General features: G+C 36.8%; 1 protein-coding gene across 1 annotated transcript; it reads left to right on the forward strand.

The window, feature by feature from the left end:
• Positions 1-1,221: 1,221 nt before the first annotated feature.
• Positions 1,222-2,151, forward strand: LOC308337082 (olfactory receptor 5H2-like; the record flags this gene model as incomplete). Its single annotated transcript, XM_080795096.1, has 1 exon — positions 1,222-2,151. The coding sequence occupies one exon, from the start codon at positions 1,222-1,224 to the stop codon at positions 2,149-2,151; it is 930 nt and encodes a 309-aa protein (XP_080651222.1).
• Positions 2,152-10,684: the final 8,533 nt, after the last annotated feature.

A 10,684-nucleotide genomic window follows, 5' to 3' on the forward strand; every position in this document is an offset into this window, starting at 1 on the left:
TTCTTTTAACGTAATAGCCTGTATTAGCCTGTTGTGTCAAATGGCATGATCTTATCCTTTTTTATAGCTGGGTTATATTTTACATATATATATATACACACACACATATATACATATATACATATACATATATGTATATATATGTGTGTATATGTATATGTATACATATACATATATGTATATGTATGTGTATATATATCTATATTATTCACACACACACACACACACACACACCCCACATATTGCTTATTCATTTGTCTGTAGATAGACACATAGGTTGCTTCCATATCTTGGCCACTCTAAATAGGATGCAGTAAATGTAGGGGGTGCATGTACATTTCAAATTAGTGCTCATTTTCTTTGGGTAAATGAAAACCTACCCAGTCACCAAGTGACTCCTATTCCTCACTGACCACCCCTTTACCTCCAGTGTATCACAGAAGTGGTGTCTCTACATTCTGAAATTCTTCCCATCTCCCTTTTCATCTTCGCCATTGATCCCAATGTCATTTCATCCATGGACAAGCCATGTCACATGTATTTGTAACACTTGGGAAGCAAGGGTAAAATGCAGATTATTAGATTTCATTGTTGAGCCACTAAATCTAATTCTAAAGAAAGCCTTACAATCTATATTTTCTACAAGAGTTCCTCAGAGAATCTCAGGGTATAACCTAGTTTGAGAACCAGTGGGCAGTAGTAACATCCTCCTGACTAGTACTCATGACCCCAACTTTACATCCCTGCAACCTATTTCCTATACTATTACATACTCATTTAAAAAAAGTCTTAGAGTGCCACTCCCTTTTTTCAGTGCATGATTCTTCCCTGATGAACAATGTTCAAGATCCTTCACATGTTATTCAACTCATTTTATTGCCCAGGTTCTTCAGGCTGCTTTCCTCTTCCCCCTACATCCATGTCCTAGATACAGAATTTCCCTTTCATACTCAATCCTATCCCATAAATTTAGCATTTACATACAATATCTTTCATTTTCCAATTATGTTCATTGTAGCACATTTTAAAAATGGAAATGATTGCATTTATTTCCAAAGTCCCCAAACAATTCCATCTATTACAGAGGTAATACAAAAAAAATGAGAGGGTATTTATGAGGTACATAATTTTATTCAACTCTCCTCCCTATATTTCATGTTACAAATTGACTTTTTTTTGGTCATTTGTTCAATTTCATTCCAGGCAACACCAACTGAGGACATGGAAAAGGATAATGCAACATTCCTGACAAAATTGATTCTCACAGGACTCACATATGAACCACAGTGGCAAATCCCCCTGTTCCTGTTGTTCTTGGTTATCTATCTCCTCACCATTGTGGGGAACCTTGGCCTGATTGCTCTAATTTGGAATGACACTCAGCTTCACATCCCCATGTACTTATTCCTTGGGAGTCTGGCATTAGTGGATGCTTGGTTATCATCCACAGTATCCCCCAAGATGCTAGTCAACTTCTTTTCCGAGAGCAAGATGATCTCTCTCTCTGAATGCATGATACAATTCTTTTCCTTTGCAATCAGTGTAACCACAGAATGTTTTCTGCTGGCAACAATGGCATATGATCGGTATGTGGCCATATGCAAACCGTTACTTTATCCAGTGATTATGTCCAATATGCTGTGCATCCAGTTGATACTTTTGTCATTTTTAGGTGGCCTTCTTCATGCTATAATTCATACTTCTTTTTTATTCAGATTAACCTTCTGCAATTCCAACATAGTGCATCACTTTTACTGTGACATTATACCATTATTTAAGATTTCTTGTACTGATCCTTCTATTAATTATCTGATAGTATTTATTTTCTCTGGGTCAATACAAGTATTTACCATTTTGACTGTTCTTGTGTCTTACACACTTGTTCTCTTTACAATCTTAAAAAAGAAGTCTCTACAGGGCATAAAGAAAGCCTTCTCCACCTGTGGAGCCCATCTTTTATCTGTGTCTTTATACTATGGCCCCCTTCTCTTCATGTATGTGCGCCCTAGATCTGCACAAGCACATAATGAAGATATGATGGACTCTCTATTTTACACTATTATAATTCCTGTGTTAAACCCAATGATCTATAGCCTGAGAAATAAGAGAGTCATAGATTCACTGAGAAAAATGTTAAAGAGAAATGTTTAGTACTTATGGAACATTTGTTCTTCTTCCACTAGAATAATATGAAATTGTGCAGATTAGATGTTGTTATGTGTTGATTAGTGTTCAAAGGTTTTGGCAGTTATAATTGTCCTTGTGTTCAAATGACTTAAGGTGGGACTACAAATAACCATCTTAAATATGTGTGTATATTATTGAAAAACATAGAATTTTACTCAAGTTTTCATGTCATATTAAAACAATTAAGAAAAATATTTTACATGTATTTTTTAAATTTTTGTTTATTTTTTGAATTTTTTTTCAATGTTCCAGAATTCACTGTTTATGCACCACACCCAGGGCTCTATGCAATACATGCCCTCCATAATACCCACCACCAGGCTCACACAAAATCCCACCCCCACCCCTCTAAAACCCTCAGATTGTTTTTCAGAGTCCACAGTCTCTCATGGTTCATCTCCCTCTCCAATTTCCCCCAACTCCCTTCTCCTCTCCATCTCCCCATGTCCTCTGTGTTATTTCTTATGCTCCACAAATAAGCAAAACCATATGATAATTGACTCTCTCTGCTTGACTTATTTCACTCAGCATAATCTCTTCCAGTCCTGTCCATGTTGATACAAAAGTTGGGTATTCATCCTTTCTGATGAAGGCATAATACTCCATAGATATATGGACCACATCTTCCTTATCCATTCATCCATTGAAGGGCATCTTGGTTCTTTCCACAGTTTGGTGACTATGGCCATTGCTGCTATGAACACTGGGGTACAGATGGCCCTTCTTTTCACTAAATCTGTATCTTTGGTGTAAATATCCAATAGTGCAATTGCAGGGTCATAGGGAAGCTCTATTTTTAATTTCTTAAGAAACCTCCACACTGTTTTCCAAAGTGGCTGCACCAACTTGCATTCCGACCAACAGTGTAAGGGGGTTACCCTTTCTCCACATCCTCTTCAACACAAATTTTACTGTGCTGTTAATTTTGCATGTTTTAATGTTTTCAATGTGGCTTCATAAATGTATTAAGCACTGTAATATTCTAATTCCTCTGAAAAGAATTTGAATACGAGTCTTTTATAGCGATACAGTTGTGCATCCTGAAGACTCACATCACATTTCACTTCACAGTGGGGTCAGGTTTATGTTTGAGTGAACAGAGGCAAAAAAGTATAATGAGTGATAAAATTTCCGTCCACTCCTGCCCTTCCTCTCTCACCACTTGTTCCATATACAGCCCTTCTGATAGTGCTAAGGGTCCCACACTAAAATTACTCACATCAGTCATTTGTTATATTCTTGTTACTTCTACATCCTATTGATATTCTTTTTATTTCCCAAGCATTGCTGTTAGACTATTCTTCATAAACAGAAGTCTAAGTAATATCCCTCCTGAATAGATTTACAAGGATTGTCATATCTACCAGATTTTGTATATATATGGCATACATATCTAGAACTCTATATACGCATATGTATATATTTAATGTCCAAGTACATGAATGGATTACATAAACACATCTACATCTATACATATTACCCTGCATTTGTGACCCTGGCAGTATTTGAGGTACTTCCCAATAAAATCTTGATTTGACTCTGAAGTCTCCTTCCTCACAGTTCTTCTACTGGACCTGAGTTTTACCCCAAATAATTTACTGAAGTCTTCTGGATATTTTCTTTTGATATCTGTTGTTGTTCCTATGGTTTCTCCACACAGAATGCTTCCTCAAGTGTACCTATCTTCATGTACAATTTAAATGGTGTCTTTTCTTCAAGGTCATTCTTAAACGTTCCAGTTTCCTTAATGCATTTCCACATTACACTGAAGAAGATAAAAATGCTCACTCATTTGAAACATTGCCTATTTTATTTATTCTTTTAGGCCACTAATGCTATATGTAATACTGAGTTTTCATCTATAAGCTTTTTTATTTTTTATTTATTTTTACTTTTTTTATTTCTTGTTTTTTCAGTTTTTTTATTTTTTATTTTATTTTTTTAAATTTTTTTATTTCTTTTCAGCGTAACAGTATTCATTGTTTTTTCACCACACCCAGTGCTCCATGCAATCCGTGCCCTCCCTAATACCCACCAACTGGTTCCCCCAACCTCCCACCCCCCGCCCCTTCAAAACCCTCAGGTTGTTTTTCAGAGTCCATAGTCTCTCATGGTTCACCTCCCCTTCCAATTTCCCTCAACTCCCTTCTCCTCTCCATCTCCCCATGTCCTCCATATTATTTGTTATGTTCCACAAATAAGTGAAACCATATGATACTTGACTCTCTCTGCTTGACTTATTTCACTCAGCATAATCTTTTCCAGTCCCATCCATGTTGCTACAAAAGTTGGGTATTCGTCCTTTCTGATGGAGGCATAATACTCCATAGTGTATATGGACCACATCTTCCTTATCCATTCATCCGTGAAGGGTATCTTGGTTCTTTCCACAATTTGGCGACAGTGGCCATTGCTGCTATAAACATTGGAGTACAGATGGCCCTTCTTTTCACTACATCTGTATCTTTGGGGTAAATACCCAGTAGTGCAATTGTAGGGTCATAGGGAAGCTCTATTTTTAATTTCTTGAGGAATCTCCACACTGTTCTCCAAAGTGGCTGCACCAACTTGCATTCCCACCAACAGTGTAAGAGGGTTCCCCTTTCTCCACATCCTCTCCAACACACGTTGTTTCCTGTCTTGCTAATTTTGGCCATTCTAACTGGTGTAAGGTGGTATCTCAATGTGGTTTTAATTTGAATCTCCTCCTTGATGGCTAGTGATGATGAACATTTTTTCATGTGTCTGATAGCCATTTGTATGTCTTCATTGGAGAAGTGTCTGTTCATGTCTTCTGCCCATTTTTTAATATGATTGTCTGTTTTGTGTGTGTTGAGTTTGAGATGTTCTTTATAGATCCTGGATATCAGTCTTTTCTCTATACTGTTATTTGCAAATATTTTCTCCCATTCCGTGGGTTGCTCCTTTGTTTTGTTGACTGTTTCCTGTGCTGTGCAGAAGCTTTTGATCTTGATGAAGTCCCAAAAGTTCATTTTCACTTTTGTTTCCTTTGCCTTTGGAGACATATCTTGAAAGAAGTTGCTGTGGCTGATATCAAAGATGTTACTGCCTATGTTCTCCTCTAGGATTCTAATGGATTCCTGTCTCACGTTGAGGTCTTTTATCCATTTCGAGTTTATCTTTGTGTATGGTGTAAGAGAATGGTCAAGTTTCATTCTTCTACATATAGCTGTCCAATTTTCCCAGCACCATTTATTGAAGAGACTGTCTTTTTTCCGCTGGATATTTTTTTCCTGTTTTGTCGAAGATTATTTGACCATAGAGTTGAGGGTCCATATCTGGGCTCTCTACTCTGTTCCACTGGTCTATGTGTCTGTTTTTATGCCAGTACCATGCTGTCTTGGTGATCACAGCTTTGTAGTAAAGCTTGAAATCAGGTAATGTGATGCCGCCAGTTTTATTTTTGTTTTTCAACATTTCCTTAGCAATTCGGGATCTCTTCTGATTCCATATAAATTTTAGGATTATTTGCTCCAGCTCTTTGAAAAATACCGGTGGAATTTTGATCAGAATGGCATTAAAAATATAGATTGCTCTAGGCAGTATAGACATTTTAACAATGTTTATTCTTCTGATCCAAGAGGATGCAATGGTCTTCCATCTTTTTGTGTCTTCTTCAATTTCTTTTATGAGTGTTCTGTAGTTCCTCGAGTACAGATCCTTAACCTCTTTGGTTAGGTTTATTCCAAGGTATCTTATGGTTCTTGGTGCTATAGTAAACGGAATTGATTCTCTAATTTCCCTTTCTGTGTTTTCATTGTTAGTGTATAAGAAAGCCACTGATTTCTGTACATTGACTTTGTATTCTGCCATGTTACTGAATTGCTGTATGAATTCTAGAAGTTTGGAGGTGGAGCCTTTCGGGTTTTCCATATAAAGAATCATGTCATCTGCAAAGAGAGAGAGTTTGACTTCTTCAATGCCAATTTGGATACATTTTATTTCTCTTTGCTGTCTGATTGCTGTTGCTAGGACTTCTAATACTATGTTGAACAAGAGTGGTGAGAGTGGGCATCCTTGTCGTGTTCCTGATCTCAACGGGAAGGCTGCAAGCGTTTTCCCATTGAGGATGATATTTGCTGTGGGTCTTTCATAGATAGATTTGTTGAAGTTCAGGAATGTTCCCTCTATCCCTATACTTTGAAGCGTTTTAATCAGGAATGGATGCTGGATTTTGTCAAATGCTTTTTCTGCATCAATTGAGAGGACCATGTGGTTCTTCTCTCTTCTCTTATTGATTACTTTTTTTTAAAGTTTAACATCTTAATTTAATTTTATTTTATTCATGTTCCAAGATTTATTGTTTATGCACCACACCCAGTGATCCATACAATATGTGCCATCCTTAATATCCACCACCAAGCTCACCCATACCCCACCTCCCTCCCCTCCATAACCCTCAGTTTGTTTCTTAGAATCCACAGTCTGCCATGGTTCATTTCCCCCTCTGATTCCCCCAATTCACTTTTCCTTTCCGTCCTAATGTCCTCCATGTTATACCTTATGCTCCACAAGTAAGTGAAACCCTATGATAATTGACTTATTTTGTCTCTCTCACTCTCTTCCCCCTCCACCCTTTGCTTATTTGGTTTGTTTCTTAAATTTCACATATGAGGGGTGCCTGGGTGGCTCAGTGGGTTAAGCCTCTGCCTTCAGCTCAGGTCATGATCCCAGAGTCCTGGGATCGAGCCGCATATCGGGCTCTCTAATCAGCGGGGGCCTGCTTCCCCCTCTCTCTCTGTGCCTGCCTCTCTGCCTACTTCTGATCTCTGTCTGTTGAATAAATAAATAAAATCTTTAAAACAATTTCACATATGAGTGAAATCATATGGTATGTGTCTTTCTCTGACTTATTCTACATAGCATTATATGCTCTAGCACCATCCGTGTCCTCAAAATGGCAAGTTTTCATTATTTTTTCATTATTTTTGATGTTTGAATAATATTCCACATATATATGTATATCACAACTTCTTTGCCATCAATTGATGGACACTTGGGCTGCTTCCATATCTTGATTATTGTAAATAATTCCCCTATGAACATAGGGGTGCTTGCATCTCTTTGAATTAGTGTTTTGTTTTCTTTGAGTAAATACCCAGTAGTGCACTTGCTGGATAATATGGTAGTTCTATTTTTAACTTTTTGAGAACCCTCCATACTCTTTTCCACAGTACTGCATCAGTTTACATCCCCCCCACTCCCAAACAGTGTGAGAGTGTTTCTTTTTTCTCCACATATTCAACAGCAGTTGTTTGTTTTTTTATTTTAGGCATTCTGACAGATGTGACATCATATCTCATTGCAGTTTTGATTTGTGTTTTCCTGGTGAGTGATGATGAGAGCCTTTTCACGTGTCTATTGGCTAGCTCTATGTCTTTTTTGGAAAAATGGCTGTTCAAGTCATATGCCCATTTTTTTCAATTGGATTATTTGTTTTTTGGGTGTTGAGCTGTAGAAGGTCTTTATATATTTTGGAGACTAACTCTGTATTTGATATGTCATTTGTGAATATCTTCTCCCATTCTGTAGGCAGCTTTTTAGTTATGTTGATTGTTTCCTTCACTGTACAGAAGCTTTTTATTTTGATATAGTCTCTTGTAGTTTAATCTTGTTTTTGTTTCTCTTGTTTAGGGTACCTATCTAGAAGAAATTTGCTACAGCCTATGTCAGAGAAATTACCACCTGTGTTCTCTTCTAGGATTTTTATAGTTTCAGGTCTCACATTTAGGTCTTTAACCCATTTTGAATTTATTTTTGTGTATGGTGTAAGAAAAAGGTCCTGTTTCATTCTTTTGCATGTTGCTGTCCAGTTTCCCAACACCATTTGTTGAAAAGACTTTTTCCCTTTGCACATTCTTGACTTCCTTGTTGAAGATTATTTGATCATATAATTAGTTTTATTTCTGGATTTTTCTATTCTGTTCCATTGATCTGTCTATTTTTATGTTACTACCATGCTGTTTTGATCACTATAGCTTTGTAACATATCTTGAAGTCCGGAATTGTGATGTCTCTAGCTTTGTTTTTCTTTTTCAAGATTGCTTTTTCTATCCAGGGTCTTTTGTGGTTCCATATAAATTTTACAGTTGTTTGTTCTAGTTTTGTGACTAATGCTGTTGGTATTTTGATAGGGATTGAATCAAATCTGTAGACTGCTTTTGGTAGTATAGACATTTTAACATTTGTCCTTCCAATCCATGAGCATGGAACATTTTCCATTGCTTTGTGTCTTCAATTTCTTTCATGAGGTTTTTTTTTTTAATTTTTTAATTTTTAAATTGTTTTCTGGAGTAGAATTCAGTGATTTGGCACTTATATACAACACCCAGTGCTCATCACAGTGCCTTCTTTAATACCCATCACCCATGTAGCCCATTTCTACCTCCTAACTCCCCCATCAACCCTCAGTTTTTTCTCTATAGTTGAGTCTCTTAAGACTTATTTCCCTCTCTCCTTTTCCCCTCTCCCACATATTCATCTGTTTGGTTTCTTAAATTTCACATACAGTTGGGATCATATGGTATTTGTCTTCCTCTGAGTGACTTATTTCACTTAGCATAATACAATTTCTTTATCCACAATGTTGCAAATGGCAAGATTTCATTATTTTTGATGGCTGAGTAATATTCCATTCTGTATATGTAGCATTTCTTGTTTACTCATCCAACAGTTGTTGGACATATGGGCTCTCTCCATTGTTTAGCTATTACTGACAATGCCGCTATAAACACTGGGGTGCATGTACCCCCTTCAAATCTGTATTTTTGTATCTTTTTGGTAAATAGCTGGTAATGCAATTGCTGGATTGTAGGATAGTTCTATTTTTAACTTTTTGAGGAAACTTTAAACTGCTTCCCAGGGTGGCTATACCAGTTTGCATCCCACCAACAGAGAAACAGTGTTCCCCTTTCTCCACATCTTCACCAACACTTGTTGTTGTTAATTTTAGTCATTCTGACTAATGTGTGAGGTGGTATCTCATCATGGTTTTGATTTGTATTTCCCTGATGATGAGTGAAGTTGAACATCTTTTCATGTCTCTTAGCCATCTGGATGTCTTCTTTGGCAAAGTGTTTATTTATTCTTTTGTCCATTTCTTAATTGGATCATTTGTTTTTTGGGTGTTGAGTTTTGTAAGCTCTTCTTAGATTTTGAATACTAACCCTTTTTCAGATATGTCACTTGAAAATATCTTCTCCCATTCTGTAAGCTGCCTTTTAGTTTTATTTTTTTTTTAATTGTTTCCTTTGCTGTGCACAAGCTTTTTCTCTTGATGAAGTCCCAGTAGTTCATTTTTGCTTTTGTTTTCCTTGTCTCCAGTGACATATTTAATAAGAAATTGGTACAGCCTGGGTCAAAGAGGTTTCTGTCTGCTTTCTCCTCTAGGATTTTGATGGTTTCCTACCTCACATTTAGGTCACTCATCTACTTTGAATATGTTTTTGCATATGATGTAAGAAAATGTTCCAATTTCGGGGCGCCTGGGTGGCTCAGTTGGTTGAAGCCTCTGCCTTTGGCTCAGGTCATGATCTCAGGGTCCCGGGATCGAGCCCCATATCGGGCTCTCTGCTCGGCAGGGAGCCTCCTTCCTCCTCTCTCTCTCTCTGCCTGCCTCTCTGCCTACTTGTGATCTCTGTCTGTAAATAAATAAATAAAATATAAAAAAAAAGAAAATGTTCCAATTTCATTATTCTGCATGTTTTTGTCCAGTTTTCCCAAAACCAGTGTTTGAAGAGACTCTTCTCCATCAGATATTCTTTCCTGCTTTGTCTAAGCTTGGTTGACTATGTAGTTGTGGGTCCATTTCTGGGTTCTCTCTTCTGTTCCATTGATCTATGCATCTGTTTTTGTGCCAGTACCATACTGTCTTGAACACTGTGGCTTTGTAATATAGCTTGAAATGTGCAATCATGATGCCTCCAGTTTTGTTTTCTTTTTCAGGATTGCTTTAGCTATGTGAGATCTTTTGTGGTTTCATAAAGATTTTAGGATGGTCTGTTTCAGCTCTGTGAAAAATTCTGTGGTATTTTGATAGGTATTGCAGTAAACGTGTAGATAGCTTTGGGTAGTATAGCATTTTAGCAATGTTCTTTCAACCCATAAGCATGGAATGTTTTTCCATTTCTTTGTGTCCTCTTCAATTTCTTTCATAAGTGATCTATAATTTTTAGAGTATGGATCTTTTACCTCTCTAGTTAGATTTATTCCTAGGTATATTGTTTTTGGTGCCATTACAAAATGGGATCTATTCCTTAATTTCTTTTTCTGATGCTTCATTATTGATGTATAGAAATGCAACAGATTTATGCACATTGATTTTCTATCCTGTAACTTCATTGAATTCATGTATGAGTTTTAGCAATTTTTTTTTTTTTTTTTGTGGAGTCTTTTGGATTTTCTACATAGACTATCATCTCATTCCAAAGAGTGAACATTTGACTTCCTTGTCGATTTGGATCCCTTTTTATTTCTT

This window comes from Martes martes, assembly GCF_963455335.1.
Source record: "Martes martes genome assembly, chromosome: 1".
Classification (NCBI taxonomy): domain Eukaryota; kingdom Metazoa; phylum Chordata; class Mammalia; order Carnivora; family Mustelidae; genus Martes; species Martes martes.